At 34.5% G+C, this 17,442-nt stretch overlaps 1 protein-coding gene across 2 annotated transcripts in view; it reads left to right on the forward strand.

Annotated features, from left to right (window-relative positions):
• LOC149793762 (beta-galactosidase-1-like protein 2) overlaps nt 1–17,442 on the forward strand; it is a 29,662-nt gene that overhangs the window by 690 nt on the left and 11,530 nt on the right. Inside the window, exons 1-8 of one of the 2 annotated variants that reach the window (XM_089967749.1) lie at nt 6,882–7,074; nt 10,151–10,219; nt 11,435–11,530; nt 12,564–12,672; nt 14,350–14,442; nt 14,960–15,041; nt 15,833–15,991; nt 16,513–16,656. In XM_089967749.1, coding sequence (XP_089823875.1) covers nt 6,902–7,074; nt 10,151–10,219; nt 11,435–11,530; nt 12,564–12,672; nt 14,350–14,442; nt 14,960–15,041; nt 15,833–15,991; nt 16,513–16,656 — 925 coding nt within the window. In that variant the 5' untranslated portion in view covers nt 6,882–6,901. Of the gene's footprint in view, nt 1–6,881; nt 7,075–10,150; nt 10,220–11,434; nt 11,531–12,563; nt 12,673–14,349; nt 14,443–14,959; nt 15,042–15,832; nt 15,992–16,512; nt 16,657–17,442 lie in introns of those variants that run through there. The other variant, XM_089967748.1, reaches the window with a different exon arrangement.

Raw genomic sequence — 17,442 nt, forward strand, 5'->3', positions numbered from 1 at the left:
CATCCCTGGTCGGTTGCCGCGGTGTCTCGGTAATAATATGACGTGTCATTAAACAGCCTTCAATCTTCAATCTTTCTTTCTTTAGTGTGTGTGTGTGTGTGTGTGTGTGTGTGTGTGTAACTTAGATTTTTAAAGTAGCTTTTACAAATTTAGTAATATCGCTACGATGTCTGCAGTGTGGTAGTTTATAGTGATGTCTAGCACTGGGGCATCATGCCGCAGACATGTAGCATCATGTTCCACCCAGTCTCACGATCCTTACACCAGGCCGACCAGTCCTAACACTAACCTCTTAATGCTGAGGCAGCTGCTAGTCCCATTTTTATAAGTTTTTGCTATGAGTTGGCCGGGGTTCGAACCTGTGACTTCCCTCGTCGAAGGCGGACGCTTTAACCACTTATGCCACCGGAGCGGTTTCTTTGTTTAGTAACTGTACATCAATGATGTGGTGCAAAGTAATCGTAACGAAAAATAGTGCTGTAAATACGATAAGTATCAGTAATGCTGGTGACTAATCGAAGACTATTGTTGACTATATATATATATATATATATATATATATATATATATATATATATATATATATATATATATATATATATATACTGTTTAGTAGAATGTTACATGTTAATTTTTTCCTCTAAAGAATTATGATTTCCACATAGAATATGGCATCGCTGTTTTGGTGTACCAAACGTTCCACGTCAGGTACGTTGGTTGATGAAAATTCCTTAACCTACATTAATTACCACTGAAAAATAGATGCATTACTATGACCTTTCATACGTTACATTTAAGTTCATGGAAAACTCATTAAAGTTCAGTATTCATTGTAGTCTATTAAAGCAAAATTTGCGCATGTCCAGGAAGTGCGTTTTATTCATTTTTCATCATGTTCATCTATGTAACAGTGGTATACAATTCACAACAATCCGAAGAATATTTTTCCTAATTTGTCAGATATACGCAAATTCACCAATCTCGTGTCTTACAGTCGTAATAAAGGGCATATTAAGCCTCATGTATAGAAAGGGGTGGAGTGAGGTTGTTGGGACGGGTACAATTTTGGAATCTTTTCGAATAAACGGCATCGTTTCTATTATTCTGTATCGTGTAAAGTTTGCAAACATTTTGGTAAAAGTTTCAGCTTTTCACAGGGGCAACATATTGTCCGCCACCGTTTTCAACCTCAAGCTAAACAGCGCGGTGAACCTTTGTCCAGGAAGTGTGTGATCATCATATCTTGACGAGTCCAAATGTTCAAAATCTAAAACTTGTTCATTCACTTCTGACTATTACATCGGTTTATTGATGATCCGGAACGGTGTTTGTTACAACTGAAGGAAGATAAACCTTCCAACAAGCATAAACATGAAGTGTTACAAGATAAAGATAACATGTAAAGATGTTAAAATTCTGTAAAATGTTTATACAATAAAAGATTAGAACTATTCTTCTTCTTATTCTTCTTCTTATTATTATTTAAAAATAAAACTTTAAAAATACAATAAGTTCTGATGTATAAACTACTAAGGATCATCGATGCTTGTTGAATCTTTTATGAAGAAAAAAGAGTTTGTGTCTATCGGAAAGAAGTATTATCCATAGACTTTTATGAGATGGATTTTCTCGTAAACTCTTGGTCAAGCTGTTCCATGATATTCGTCAACCTCTTGTTATGAATAATGATGATTTGCCCATGGAGAGAGAGAGAGAGAGAGAGAGAGAGAGAGAGAGAGAGAGAGTTAGTTATGGGCTCTCTTGAAAGAGGGTGTCACTCATAACGTTGTAAATACAGCTACATGTTGGGGAATCTTGGCCTGCGAGGGTAGGGGACCGAGCTGCAAAGACAGAAGCTACTTGAGTTTTCTGGCTAGCAAAACTTTATTGAAATACTCAACATATAAAATTACATTCCAATATCAAACTACATAAGCTTAAATTGCGGATATAAGAAATACATATAAAACTACGATATTCTTTCACTTACCAACATCATGCATTGTATAATATCTGCCGTTTAGAATGTAATACAGATAATTAAATATCGAATAAATTCACGATAGCAAAAGAATCTAGATTTCAATATTTCAGACTAATGCCGTAATTGAAATATATTTTACTGAATTTATTCTAAAATGTCAACATATTAAACTCTATTATTTAAAGAGTATTTTATTTCTAAATTAACTATTACTGAGTATGAAGTTTGTAGCGAACGTTGCTTTTACTATAATCAATAATATAATTATAAGTAAATATAAGTTCTTCAAACAATTAAACTTTCCAAATACATTATATTAAAGAATAGCAAAGAATATTAAAATGATCTAATGTTTAAGCATACTGATGTTAGACTAACATCTTAACACTAAAAATTCTTATAACACTAAAAAGTCTTATACTATGAAAAATTGTACATAGACAGTTATCTTACCTGCAAAGACAGAAGCTGTTTGAGTTCTCTGGCCAGCAAACTGGTGTGCCCTAGGGTTGGGATCTTATATATCAGTTTCTTAAGACAAAGCCAAATATGGGCATGAGCCTAGTTCTTTTGCGTTGGCCAGAATCTCAAAATGATGCTTCGCAGTCTCTACAGATTATCGTCTGGGTCTATGTACATTATTACGTAGGTACTTCTGCAAGATCGGCGCATTTGCCCTCTAGAAAAATCTTTGGAATCTGTCTAGTTCATCTATTTACGTAACCTAGCGAATGTACTTTTTGTTGGCAATGTATGTATAAGACGGTTCGTACTTGATCATAAGAGGGCAATCATTGTAAATAGTACACAATCATAATACCGAAATAAATAGATTCAATTTCAATATATTTTAATAGAAATTTACTTTCAATATAATTTATCAACTTACTTTTAATACAATTTAGAGAAAATTTCAATCTTATTACTTGTACTGAAATATTCTGTCCTAATAAATGCATGTTTTCCCAGAGACTACTTCAATTTACTTGTTTTTATTGTTCAATATTGCATTATGCCGGTATCCGAATATATATTCATGAAAATGTGTTAACACAAGTGATTTATAAAGACGAAGAATACAGAAGGGAATATTCATCATCCCAAAACGCACCATATGATCTTAATTTGCATGAAAGCTTGAACTGAAATGATATATATTTAACTTTGCATACATTTAGAAGTGACAACAATTTAAATGGTCTCAGTTTAAAATATATTGCATTACTGTCCATATTTTTAAGATATTGAGAAGACAAGGACCATTGTGCATATATCGGCTTAACGAGAATATGTTCTACGAATGAACTAATTTATACATTTTAAGACAGAATAAATAATAAAACGAGTATGCCAGTCTACGTTAACATTCATACGATATTGTAATGGATGTTTACAGCAAGTAGTCTCTGCCATGTGTATCATAAGTTATTATTCATATATATATATATATATATATATATATATATATATATATATATATATATATATATATATATATATATATATATATATAGGGTGAGAGAGAGAGAGAGAGAGAGAGGAGGGGAGCAGTGACGCAGTATTACACGTCCAGTAATACAGGTTATGTGAAGATCGCAAACATAATTTGTTAAAACACGCGAATGTCATCTCCAGCTATTAACTTTATCATCCATCATCCGCGATGTTGGTCTGTTAATGTACGTGGCTAGGACACCGATAAGAAGAAGATAGCTCTCTCAGTGTGGTGTTAGTCGTAGCCCAAAATGTATGCACGTTAGCTTGATTAAGTCCGTAATGTAATGTGAAGGAATGTATGCTGAAGTGTACATAGAGAGCTATACCATTACAGCAGTAACTTTACTGTGCCTTGATATAGCTATTGAATTATGTTTTGTATGTATATGCAATACTTATTGGAAGTTACTTAAACGTGGCTTGCAGCAACAATCACGGAGTACGTTATTACTGCATCGTTAATTCTGAAGTCTATGGATCCTCACCTGCAGTTTCATTCTATAATTTAATTATCCGTCTCCTAAGTCTTGATGTCCTGTCTGCTATACACAAGCACTTAACCATAAATAGATTTGTCGCTGGGCAAAATTGGAATTGTTGACACTGTTCAAACCTCAAGAGCATATATGTATGGTTTATTTTAATTATCGGTATCACAAGCACCGAGAGCAATCAAATCTATCTTTAAACTTGAACCCAGCTGTACAAAGTGTAAGAAAAGCAAATGACATTTTTATATCTGCCTCGAACATACACACTGACAATGTGAAATACAACATATTTGTGGCTTTTTTTGTTTTTTTAAGTTTCCATTTGTTGCTGACCGTGTAGTCAGACGTTTCGGGAAATAGAACGTTGCTATTTTAAACAACTGTGCTTTAGAGACATTCAGTTTGTACCTGAACCCGACGTTTACCCATTCGCTGTCGTTGAAGAAACGAATGCTTTGGAATGGTTGAGAACAACAACAGAAATTGCAAAGAACAATGATAAACTATCTAGTACTGCACACAATGCAACCCATTTGGAACACAGAGATAAGTAGAGAGCGGAGAAGAAGGGCCTTGAAGTTAAGAACACAGAGACAAATAGAGAGCGGAAAAGAAGGGCCTTGAAGTTAAGAACATGGAGACAAGTAATGAGCCAAAAAGAAAGGCCTTGAAGTTAAGAACACAGAGACAAGTAGAGAGCGGAAAATAAGGGTCTTGAAGTTAAGAACACAGAGACAAGTAGAGAGAGAGAGAGAGAGAGAGAGGAAAAGAAGGGCCTTGAAGTTAAAAACATAGAGACAAGTAGAGAGAGGAAAAGAAGGACATTGAAGTTAAGAACATATCCACATAGAGAGAGAGAGAGGAAAAGAAGGGCACTGAAGTTAAGAACACAGAGACAAGCAGAGAGCCAAAGCGAAGGGAATTGAAGTAATGAACATAGAGACAAGTAGAGAGCCAAAAAGAAGGGCCTTGAAGTTAAGGACATAGAGACAAGTAGAGAGCCAAAAAGAAGGGCATTGAAGTTTAGAACATAGAGACAAGTAGAGATCCAAAACGAAGGGCATTGAAGTTTAGAACACAGAGTCAAGTAGAGAGCCAAAAGAAGGGCATTGAAGTTAAAAACACAGAGACAAGTAGAGAGCCAAAAAGAAGGGCCTTGAAGATAAGTACATATATACAAGTAGAGAGCGGAAAAGAAGTTCATTGAAGTTAAGAACACAGAGACAAGTAGAGAGCCAAAAAGAAGGGCATTGAAGTTAAAAACATAGAGACAAGTAGAGAGCGAAAAAGAAGGGCATTGAAGTTAAGTACATATATACAAGTAGAGAGCGGAAAAGAAGTTCATTGAAGTTAAGAACACAGAGACAAGTAGAGATCCAAAAATAAGGGCCTTGAAGTTGAGAACATAGAGACAAGTAGAGAGCGGAATAGATGGCATTGAAGTTAAGAACACAGAGACAAATAGAGATAAAAAAGAAGGGCATTGAAGTTGAGAACATAGAGACAAGTAGAGAGAGGAAAAGAAGTGCCTTGAAGTTAAGAACATAGCGACAAGTAGAGAGCGGAAAAGAAGGGCATTGAAGTTAAGAACATAGAGACAAGCAGAGAGCCAAAAAGAAGGGCCTTGAAGTTAAGGACATAGGGACAAGTAGAGAGCGGAATCATTGAAGTTAAGAACACAGAGACAAGTAGAGAGCCAAAAAGAAGGGCCTTGAAGTTGAGAACATAGGACAAGTATAGAGAGGAAAAAGGGTCTTGAAGTTAAGAACATAGAGACAATTGATGAGTCACAAAGATGGGCCATGAAGTTAGGAACATAGAGACAAGTAGAGAGTCAAAAACAAAGACAGTGAAGTTAGAAACATAGAGTCAAGTAGAGAGTCGAAAAGAAGGGTCTTGAAGTTAAGAACATAGAGACAAAAATGAGAGTCAAAAAGAAGGGCCTCGAAGTTATAAACATAGAGACAAGTAGAGAGTGGAAAAGAAGGGCCGTGAAGTTAAAAACATAGAGACAAGCAGAGAGCCAAAACAAAGAACCGTGACGTTAAGAACACAGATACCAGCAGAGAGCGGAAAAGAAGGGCTATGACGTTAAGAACATAGAGACAATTAGAGAGCCCAAAACATGGGCTGTGAAAAAATATGGTCAGTTATCTTCAATAAGGCATTGCAATTAGAGTGAACTGTGGTTTAGAGTGCGACTACATATAAAGGACACGTGGTCATACAGGACAGCATTTTAGTCCCAATTTTACTGTAGTTACCAATTTTAACCCTATTAACATATGACAAAGTTTCGTGATCCCTTGAGTGTACTTTGTGGTCATTCCATAACCTTAATTAGTTCATATAGAAAAGATGCAAATATTGCTTTGACATGGGTTCCTTCTTTACATGTATCCAGTTTTAAAACTAATATTCTTACTATTTCTTATTTCGTAACAGAATGGAAACGATGTAAGGACATTGACTATTGTTGTTTCCACAATGAGCTTACAGACAAAAACTAATTTTCTTACTATTTCTTATTTCGTAACAGAATGGAAACGATGTAAGAACATTGACTATTCTTGTTTCCACAATGAGCTTACAGACAAAGAAACAGTCGTTCTATCTGGATCGTAGACGTCTGCAAAAAGAAAAAGGGAACTTTTCGCTTACAAGTGCTTATGTCTGTCTTTGTTATTTCATTTAATTATTTCCCAAACGGTATTCTTATGTGATGTCTTTCTTTTTTTTAAAAAAATGCCTGCAAAGGTTTTGTTAAAAAATTATTAAAGAAAGCTCCGCTTAGTGGGCACGTTTTTGTTTTAGCAATATCTGAAACGGTAAAATTCACAAACTCGCACGCACCCAACCGATTTGTAGCTGGTCTAATACAGTTGATATGATTATACACGGTGGATAAAGAATATTCGCCCCTTGCACAATGGATACCTATAGGAGTGAAAGCGTTCTACAGTTTCGCAATAGGAAATTCTACCTAAATGACAAACCCTTTAGGATTTTATCAGGTGCCATACATTACTTCCGAGTTCCACCAGAATACTGGGAGGATCGGTTGGTGAAACTGAGAGCGTGTGGATGCAATACATTGGAAACGTGAGTAGTAATACTCGAAGTTTGTCCTACTTACCAGGTCACCATTGTGTATGGAAGGCAGGAGAGGACATAATGTTCAATATCATTGTCACAGTTGTAGATTGTCATTTTTTTTATACATGTCCTTATTATTTTTGACATGTCATAAATATCAGCGGGCATGAATTTTCCAAACAAAATATTGCCTTAAGTTTGAAAATTATGGCTTAACTCTAACAATCACATTGAAACAATGTCCCGTTTGACCAGTGTAATGTATAAATTCTGGACCTAAGATTAATTGGTGAAGGTGGGACATGTTCATTAAGCTTTTTTTGATTTGTTGAAATTTTTAATTAATTCTAGATAATGAAGTAGAATAATTACTAATAAAGTGAACCGCGTTCATTATTTGAGAAAAGACGTATTAAATTTTTGTAGACACTTCGACATGAGACTCGATATATTTAAAATTAATTTTATGACTTAGAAATGAATTAATAAGGGTATCAAGTTAGATAAAATATTTTGTTTTTCATCGTACCAATATTTGTCCCAAAAAGATGAGCAATACTTTTTATTTTTAATGTTTGCTGTCAAATCCCTTGTGTTCACAAATCAAATTAAGTAGCACTTAACCAATACTACTTGTTTTGAAAGCAATTGAATTTACTAGAAGACTCAGACTGAAGTACAAGTAAACATAGTGTTGTCTGCACGGAGTTTTCGTTTCTTCTATTAAATAAAAGTTAATCATTCGATTTAGCTTTTGGCTTCTCGTCAGACTAGTGGGCAAGAAATTTAATTGATTCCATTTATAAATGAAGATTAATTGCAGCTAGGCATTATTGCACTAAATAAATATTTTATTATTGCTTCCGGTCTGAACCATCAGCAATATTGTAAAATTGCTTTAATTCTAATATTGTTGCAGTTTCTAAATATTTTTGTGTGTGAAATAAATCTTTTACTACATATTTTAATTGTAAATTCAATGTAATACAATCAAGATCGTAAACCTACTTTAGATTATAATGCAGTTGCAGTTAATAAACTTTTTTGCATTTACTTTTCCACAATGTATTGCACATAGTCAACATTTAGAAAAGATATAGCGGCAATTGATTTGAAATCTTACTAAAATGAATGCTATAGATGTGGTTTTAAAAATCATCAAATCTGATTAACATACGAGAATATTTGTAAAGGAGGATATTATTGCTTGCCATACTTAAATGCAGTTTGACCTGTCGGGACATGCTTTGTAGTCTATTAGTGTAGAGGTAAATTTTATAATGCTGATAAGTAAAGGTCGTGACCTAAATGTGTCTCGCAAGATTAGAATGTCTGAAGTCTTCATTTCATTCGTGGCCGTGGAAAAAAACCTTATCTAAACCTTTTATAAACTGAGAGCCAGGTCGTTGTCCACAGACACCCACTACATAAAAAGCAGATAAAATATACTCCGCATGGAGAAATTGGTTTTATCCAAGGAATTCGGACATAACGTGATAGAGTTGTTTTGAACGGCTGACGTCATTATGTGTAAGCACATAAAAACATGCAAAATCGTGACTTATGTATTTTAAGTAAATAAAAATACATATTCAAATATAAAATTAAATATGTGAAAATGAAGACTTCTATACTGGATAAGCAAATGCTAAATTCAGTTTAAAAAAATAAGCTACAAGTCCATTTAATTCCAACTAGAAAATGGTTAAGCGGGATTTGAATTTTTTAAAATTCAGAATCATCATCAAAAGGCGTAGAGATTGAATGGGTTGAGAACGAAAAGCTTGTATAAAAGGAAAATATAAAGATAGTATGAGTTATTTTATGATATGGAATCAGTGTTATGACACTTTGAGAAGGAATGAATCGTTATGTTTGAATATTTATCAAAATTGGTTTTATCACAGATCAGACACCACAGCCAGAAATATATCCTTAAAAATGGTTGATTTTTTTTTCTGTGCGCCAGAACAATATAAGATCACAAAAGACTATAGTAAAGTATAGAACTCAGTAGTTATATTGAATGCAATTTTTTTAAATACTTAACCTCCTCATTCCCCTGTCACCTCATTCCACTATTATGACTAATTAAAAGCTCCCATGCAGTTTATTGTTATTTTCAAAGTATCGTCGTATCGAAGCAACGTGTAAAACGACACTGGCAAACAACAACAGAGCTGTGCTTAAGGTTTAATTTTGTGACAGGTTGAATTGTTCCAGGAGCAACATGTATCCTGGTGCCAAAGGTATATCTCGCCTTAAGCGATATAGAACTCAATAGATTATCGTCCCAGAGACAACGTGTGCCGGAACCATAATCCTGAACAGTTAGGGGTATTGAACGTAGTGCAGTCACCAAAACGAGTCGAGTGGCGAACTAAAGGAAGACCCAAGTACAAAGCAGTATGTGCCCAAATAGCCAAATATATTCCATCAAGGTTTGGTGTGTACTTTAAATCAGTCTACAAGAGATATACACCAATAATTTTCAAAGTGACATATTGCGCTGAAGTATTTTACTATGCTCTGGGAAACATTGCAAAAGATGCCAAACCTGTGTTGCTCACAGCTAAGTGAGTTTCGTTATGTGAACAGCAGTGAGAATGTGTCAGAACATTATTATATGAACGAATCTTTTAATCAAATATCTGACTATTTATAACAACCAACATGCACAAACATTGCAGTTTATAACATTATCTTACTCGGGTAAGGAATTAGGTGATTTTTTAAACTTTCGAAAAGAGAATAGAAAAGTAATGAATGTGTTACATCACATGTGAATTGAGACGGATTAACGTGGAAAACTTATTACTATTAAATAATTTATTAAAAAGATTTGTAAATCATTTCCGTCGACTGTGTTTGAAAAAATAAAAATATGCCAATTCGGTAATTGATATTAGGGTTAAATTTATAAGAAAATGAAAAATCTGTCTTGCCCTATATACCATATAATTTTTAAAAATCCTGTTATTTAATGTTTAACTGTATTGTTATGTACCACCAACTGTATTGTTATGTACCACCAGGAAACAGAGTATTTCTATTATTATTATTATTATTATTATTATTATAGGTATGTGCCATGGAATCTTCACGAGGAATACCCTGGGGAATTCAATTTCGAAGGCATACTGGATCTAAGGTATGAGCTTTAGAGCAACTCTTGAAGTTAGGTGATGATTTGTGATAGAAAATAAGTCTCAGGTATTTTGATACTTGGATCAGCATTATTTTATTTCAGCTAGAGACAGATAACATTTATAATTACCGTCCGTTAACAAATGATACGTTTCCGTTTTTTCCATATGTACCTATATATGTATGTCCAGCCTGGGGCGGACTGATATAGAACGCACAAATAAAGAAGGATGCTGGATACAACAACAGAAAACTCGTGGGCAATTAAAAAATTTAAAATTAAATTAAAACATCTAACCTTTCTAACGCAGTCTTATCAAGATTTCAGTCAGTAATCAGTTTATCGTCTCTACGCAACTGTTGTCACAATATTTACTCAAAGCACTCATTGCTTAACCCTTGTAATTATTTACTACTATCACAATAACAATAGCAACTCTTTATTATTATTATTATTATTATTTATTATTATTATTATTATTATTATTATTATTATTATTATTATTATCGTAGTAGTAGTAGCAGTACCAGTAGCATAAGTAGTAGTAGTAGTAGCATTAGTAGAAGCAGCAGCAGTAATAGTAGTAATAGTAGCAACAGCAGTAGCATTGTCATTAGTAATCGTGGCATATTTTGTTCACTATACGCCACAACATTCTCGTGGCATATTTTCTTTACCACCTTCTCCATACAGTTATAACATATTGTAGTGTCTTGTGTAAGATGACGTTGGTTTTCATTATCGAAACTCTTGTTACTTGCTTATATACCTCCTTCAAATTTTATAGTCCACAATTACTCTCATTTTTGTGTGTTTAGAGATTGTATTGTGGATGCAGATTGTTTCTTACTCTGACGAATAGCTCCATTAGCTCGAAACGTTGAGAAATTGTTTTGAAATTGAGCCGTTAGCAATGTTTTGTGTCAACATGTATAGTATGTACACGTGTTACTTTTGCCCTTTCGTTCATTTATTGACATGCTCCATTTTTTTTTGAAGTAAAAGGGTTTTCTTTAACTATACCTTTTTATTTTCTTAGGGACATAAAGCTTTATATTTGAGTGTATGATCATATCAGATTTAAGTAATTCGACTGTTCAAAATGAAAACCTCAGTGAGAATTACTAGAACATTTATTATGAAATAGTATTTTTGATTTGCCTCTTTTCGAATTATCTCTGTTAAAATATATCCTTTTGTTTCTTTTTCTTTTTCCAGAAAATACATCCAGTTGGCTCAGGAGGTTGGTCTTTATGTAATACTTCGTCCGGGCCCTTATATTTGCTCCGAGTGGGATTACGGTGGCTTGCCGGCGTACGTTTCTTTCTCTTTCACACACACACACACACACACACACACACACACACACACACGCACGCACGCGCGCGCGAACACACACAGAGAAGCTAATTTTTTATGTTATCCCGCCAGCATTAACTGTCCTAAAAGGTAAGAAATCTGACCCTATATAGTTGGACAGCATCTTTTGATTAAACTTCTCTCGAACTGTCCATGTCTCGTTTGAATTGGTGAGCTTTTAGGAATCTAGGCATCGGTATTACTTAAAAATCGTAGGCTACTTAGTGCAATTTAAGGCTAAATGGTCAAAGGTCAGTGTGACGACGGGCAACACAATGATAATTCTCACACTAGTTCATACTCTTTTCTGCTCCAATGTTTGTTAGAAATTGTATTCAGAGTCTGAATTTTCAACGGCTCACAGTTATACACCTGTTCGTTCATTCTTTCCAGCGACAAATCCTGGTTTTAGTTCTATCCTACGATCGGTTTCTCGTGGAATTCTGGCATCATAGTCGTAAAGCTAATTCTGGGAATGGACGCCTCTTCATAAATGCAACACTCATGCACAGAATGTATATCAACGTTATGTAAAAATTCACGTGACTTTGGTAAAGGTTTGTCAAAGAGGAACTGATGGGGCAACTGCACTCTGATCTTTTTCGAGTTATCCAGTTGATGCATCCTGTTTATGTGCTTAAAGATGTGGGAGAGGGACTTGATGTTTGATAAAACTCCTCATATCTGTTCCTTAATTCATATAAAATTCGTTAACAAATTTCAGGAGGGGAATGGTCTCAAGACTTTTGATGTGGCCGAAGTTTGTGTCAAGCTAGTTTAATTTATAAATATTGAAATAGTTATTATTTAAAAAAAAAACAAAGAAAGAGGTTTGCTTGTTTATCACGCAAGCACTATTGTAGGATTATGCCATTAAAAAATTCAATAAAACAAATAATGAAAACAAATATGCTAACAAATGCACTGATATAAGTTTTGAACATCGAGTCCAATTTATTGTCGTGGGAAATGACGCTTGTAATTTCAGTTGGCTTCTTCGCGACCCCAATATGAAGGTCAGAAGCCAATACCAAGGATACAAAGACGCACTGGAGAGGTATTTCAACAAATTGATTCCCTTGGTTACCGATCTGCAGGTGAGTAAATACTTTTTTTTGCATTAACATTAGTACTCTAATCTATCCACTTTTTGCATTGCTCAGTGAGTATTATTATCACTTTGAAGGTTGGGTTTATAACATTAATGCAACCCATTTTGGTTTCTTTAAGACTGAGTAATCCGTTTCTATTGTGTGAAGCCAAAACTATGCCGAATTCGCAGTCAGGGGGCTATGGTTTGATCAAATGCTCATGAAAACCGGTAATGGCTGCCGTAGTATTTCTATCAGGAGGGCTTTTAACTTCCACTGTCTTGGCTCTAACTAGTATTCTATGTGCCATTAAATACCAATCAATAAATCAATCAGTCAGTCGATCATCAGACTAGAAACGAGTCATACGTAGGAAAGGAGTCCAACATAGGAACCGAGTCCAACATAGGAAACGAGTCCAACATGGGAAACGAGTTCAACATAGGAAACGAGTCCAACATAGAAACCGTGTCCAACATACGAAATGAGTCCAACATCGGTTATCTGCATAGTTGGAGCTGTTACGTTTTCGAACTTAGGGTTTACCGGAGCATTTGATGGTATACGCTTCTTGAATAAGAGACATGAACTGTATCCATGGCAAACTTCAAAACAGAACTCAGCCGTGAATGTGGCTTGATCGCGTGAGTGTCCTTTGGGATGCAGAGACCGGTTCTTCGTTTCAGATTGATTTGCTGTTAAGCAAAGTTTCTTTAACAGAACCAAAAGGTCCACAGTACATATACGCCGTCTTTAAGAGTAACGCATGCTCTAGTTCCATTACTGTACAAAACAAGGATTTCAAGGCAACCGTCAAATCGTAAAGAAAAACAAAGACATTATATCAGATTATCAAATATAGCTTCTGCCAATATAAATCCATAGTGTGTTAACTAGATTTTAGGCAACGCTTTAAAGTTATACAAATTACAAATGATCAACCTTTAAGAAATTATTGCTGTCTCTGATCGCCAGTTATTTAACACAAGATTGATAATATGTACTTTCTAGATGGACTTATACTGTACTCATATTCTTCAATAGAAGCTTTAGTATTGGAATGAAATCGAATAGGTGGAAATATCGACAGGCTCACCAACATTTTGCGGAGCTTAAATCAAATCTTAAAATAATGGTTTAAAGACTAGTCTAAACTCAGCCACATTATCTTGCCGATTAAACACGAACACATCTGTGGAAATCATCAAACATCATTGGTATAAAAACACTAAGTGACCAAAATTTTAATATTAAGTGATAATGGAAGGTAAATGAAAGAATTAAGGTATTTCTGTCTCTTATCGGACTTCGGAGCATATCTATGTTAAATCTACCTTTATTGTTTTTCTTCACAAGCTAAGTCAGCTGACAGAAATATGGTAATTATGGTAGAGAAATTTACGCTGGATTAAACCAATAGCTGTCTACAAATGAAGGTGAATGTTTATGCTGACCACTTGGAATGTACCATACAGTTTAATGGAGGTAAACAGTTCAAAACTTACCATTCGTTTTACTGTTAGACGTCCTACTCTTCCGCTGGGACTCGAAGAAAAAAGTCGATAGTAAACGCTATTCTCAGACAAAACAAATCTGTCTAACATAATGGAATGATCACTTTTTAGTTCAATCATGTAATTTCATAAATATTTATAATCAAAACATTTTCTGTTTCACTTGCAGTTTTCAAATTGCGGACCTATAATAGCTTTTCAAGTTGAAAATGAATTTGGGTCTTACAGTAACGAAACGGACCATCTAGTCTTCATTCGAGAGGTACATATGAATTCATTGTTCACTTAGTCCATTTAGTCCTATCTGTGGAATAAACATTTATCATACGTATTTCAGTATTTCGTTTCAGAAATGGTTGTGCTGTTCTTTTTTATTTTTGCTTCTTGTTATTTTTTTATACATGTTTTTCTTTGTAAACAAAACATTCAGGCCAGTGATGCTTTATATCGTGTTGCTTAAGAACGCATCAATGCATATTTTGTATCTTGCCTAAACGCAAAAAATCTAAATGTGTAACACAGACTTGGTCAAAGAAACCCTGAAACTTTTAAAATTTAGATGGTTTTGTGTTTTGTTGAATATGCCGTTCCTATGTATAGAAAGGGAAATATTAAATGTTATGACGTAACGGTTCTCATGACTGAGTAGATGTTGTTTTTATCATCGGATGCTTACGCCAGATATAATCGCTAACCCTTTAAAAAGTCAGAAGTGGACTTCGTAGCAATGGTTTAAGATGACAGTCACGTGCTTTAAAGGCTAAACTCTATATTTCCAGTTACTGCTCAAACATGGAGTGAACCAACTGCTGCTGACGTCAGATAATGTCTCGGGTATCAAGAGAGATATCTTCCACAAGTGTAAGAAATGCTGACAAACTTTAACCACTCCTAATGTGTCCGCGAGTATCGGCTGTGTATTCGCTGAAAAACAGTTTCAATTGTTTACTTCTTTACTCTAGCTTTGGCAGAATTCGGGTAAATTATGCGTTTTGTTTTGAGCAATTTTGAACCATTAAAAGCTGTCCAAGGCACATGTTCACCAGATGCATGCATATAAAACAATACGAAAATGAGACGTGCACATTCTTTTTAAAAGGGCCTGAACTTTTGTAAAGAGAAAAAGTGTAGAGTAGTTATGTGTTCGTGAATTCTGTTATGTCATGTACTTTTGTATTACATGCAAAATCCGGTTACAACCGTAAGTTACAAGGGTAAACAAAATATAGAGTTGCGAAAATTGGCATACAACAACGATAAAAGTCGACGTTGTCACATTTTACGCTTGATCCCGTCATCATTGTAGTATGCGAGTCTGCGTTGTGTACGAGTTTGCGTTGTGTTCGAGTTTGCGTTATGTACGAGTTTGCATATACTGTGGCTAGCTCTTCTATGCGTACGTTTGCTAAGGAAATGAAACATGCGCATGAACATGTTTTAGTTAATGCTAATATTTTGTTCGGTTTGATTTTCGATTTAAACATGTATATGATACACTTCTTGCATTAGTAAATGAAATATCCCTAGTTCTTTTTAAAACATACTCTCCACAAGAAGATTATGTGCTACTTTGTATGTGTTTGTCATTTTCTGTATATGAATGTCTTTATGTCTCTGGTCTGTTTCTGGAGCAAAGGAGTCATTCTTTACAGATGCTTTGCCGACGGCCAATTTCCAGCATTTTGACCAAAGCAAGGATTTGATGGCCACAATCGCCAACTGGAGTGCAGATTTTCCCCTGATGGTGATGGAGTTCTGGACGGGTTGGTTTGATCACTGGGGGTCCGGACATGGTGGAATGGCTCTCCCAGGTAGAACAACCATTATTATCAAATTATTTCAAGATGTACTAACCAATGTTTGAATAGCTAGACAAGAACCAAACATACGATCACACATTTGAGACTCTATTACTATTTACTTTCAGTAAAAAGTAACCATTAATCTTCATGATGTCGAAGTTTTTTTTTTGTATAAATGTTACCATTAACAAATTGAAAATTGTTTGTGTCATAAATTATCTATAGGTAGTAATTAATTTTCAACTTTGCTTATATTGATAAAAATTTCAGTAATGCATATTGTAGCCTACTACATGAAGTAAAAGATTGTTAATATAAAAGTCCAGATTTAAATTTTTGTCATAGGTGTAAAAGGTTTTAATATTTGTTTGGAATAAATTCTTTGAACTTGAAGATATAATTCTATAAGAATAAGCTTAATTTCTTGGAATAATGGAACATTCTATAAATCATTCTTCGCAGATTATTGTGTGTCAGATTCGCGTTTGAAAATGAATTTAGTTTAGCTTGGATATTGTCGACGATTTCAGATTTTGAGAAATCTTTGAAAAGTATTCTTGAGGCTAATGGATCGCTGAACTTTTACATGTTCCACGGAGGTACTAACTTTGGCTTCACCGCAGGAGCAAACAAATTTGTTAACAAGCCATATGAACCAGATGTGACAAGCTATGGTAAGTTCTTTAAGGTAACGAATTTAAGACCAACGGCAATACTTTTCAAGGATTGCTAATGCTGCAGTGTAGTATTTGGATATAAAATTAATACAAAATCCAGCATCATGACTAATTTAAGAATCCTCCATGTTTTCATTATTTTTAATTTTGTACTTTGTAACTGTAGTAAACACCATTATGTTTCTCGTTAGAACTAATTCTTCTACAAACGCATACAGCATATAAAAGGTTTCGTCGGGCTTTCTGTTAAAACACGGTACTTTTCTCGCAACTGTCTGCTATACACTGTAAAGTTGGATCGATTAATTAATATAGTACTCACACACCCTTCCGTTTGTTTATATCCCATATCTATTTTAAAAACAAAATGCATCAGGGACATAAAAATGCACAAAACTTAATAATTTAAATCATTGATTTATAATTGCTAACCATGTTTAGAAAAATGGTCCATAACACTGTCGAGATAATGTCGTCTTAACGCAAACGGGAGCTCCCGATGTAAACAAGCAGTCAGCCTGTTCGTTGTCTGTTTTTCCTATCTAGAATAGTCTATTTCAGTAAAAACTGTGTCGTCTGCGTCCAATATTTGCAATGTCTAGTTGTAATATTTCTAACACAAGTTGAGCAAATAAATAAGACGAACTCTTGTAAAAATGAATTCAAAGAGCTGTAAGTCGAACATTTATGTAATTATTGAGATTTGCATTGACAAAAATTATATCGCATCTGTTGGTTGAAAACATAGACTGGCCCAAGCAAATATGGCGACGCATTAAACTC

This window comes from Sinohyriopsis cumingii, chromosome 8 (assembly GCF_028554795.1).
Source record: "Sinohyriopsis cumingii isolate HCF-2022 chromosome 8, ASM2855479v2, whole genome shotgun sequence".
In the NCBI taxonomy this organism is placed as follows: Eukaryota; Metazoa; Mollusca; class Bivalvia; order Unionida; family Unionidae; genus Sinohyriopsis; species Sinohyriopsis cumingii.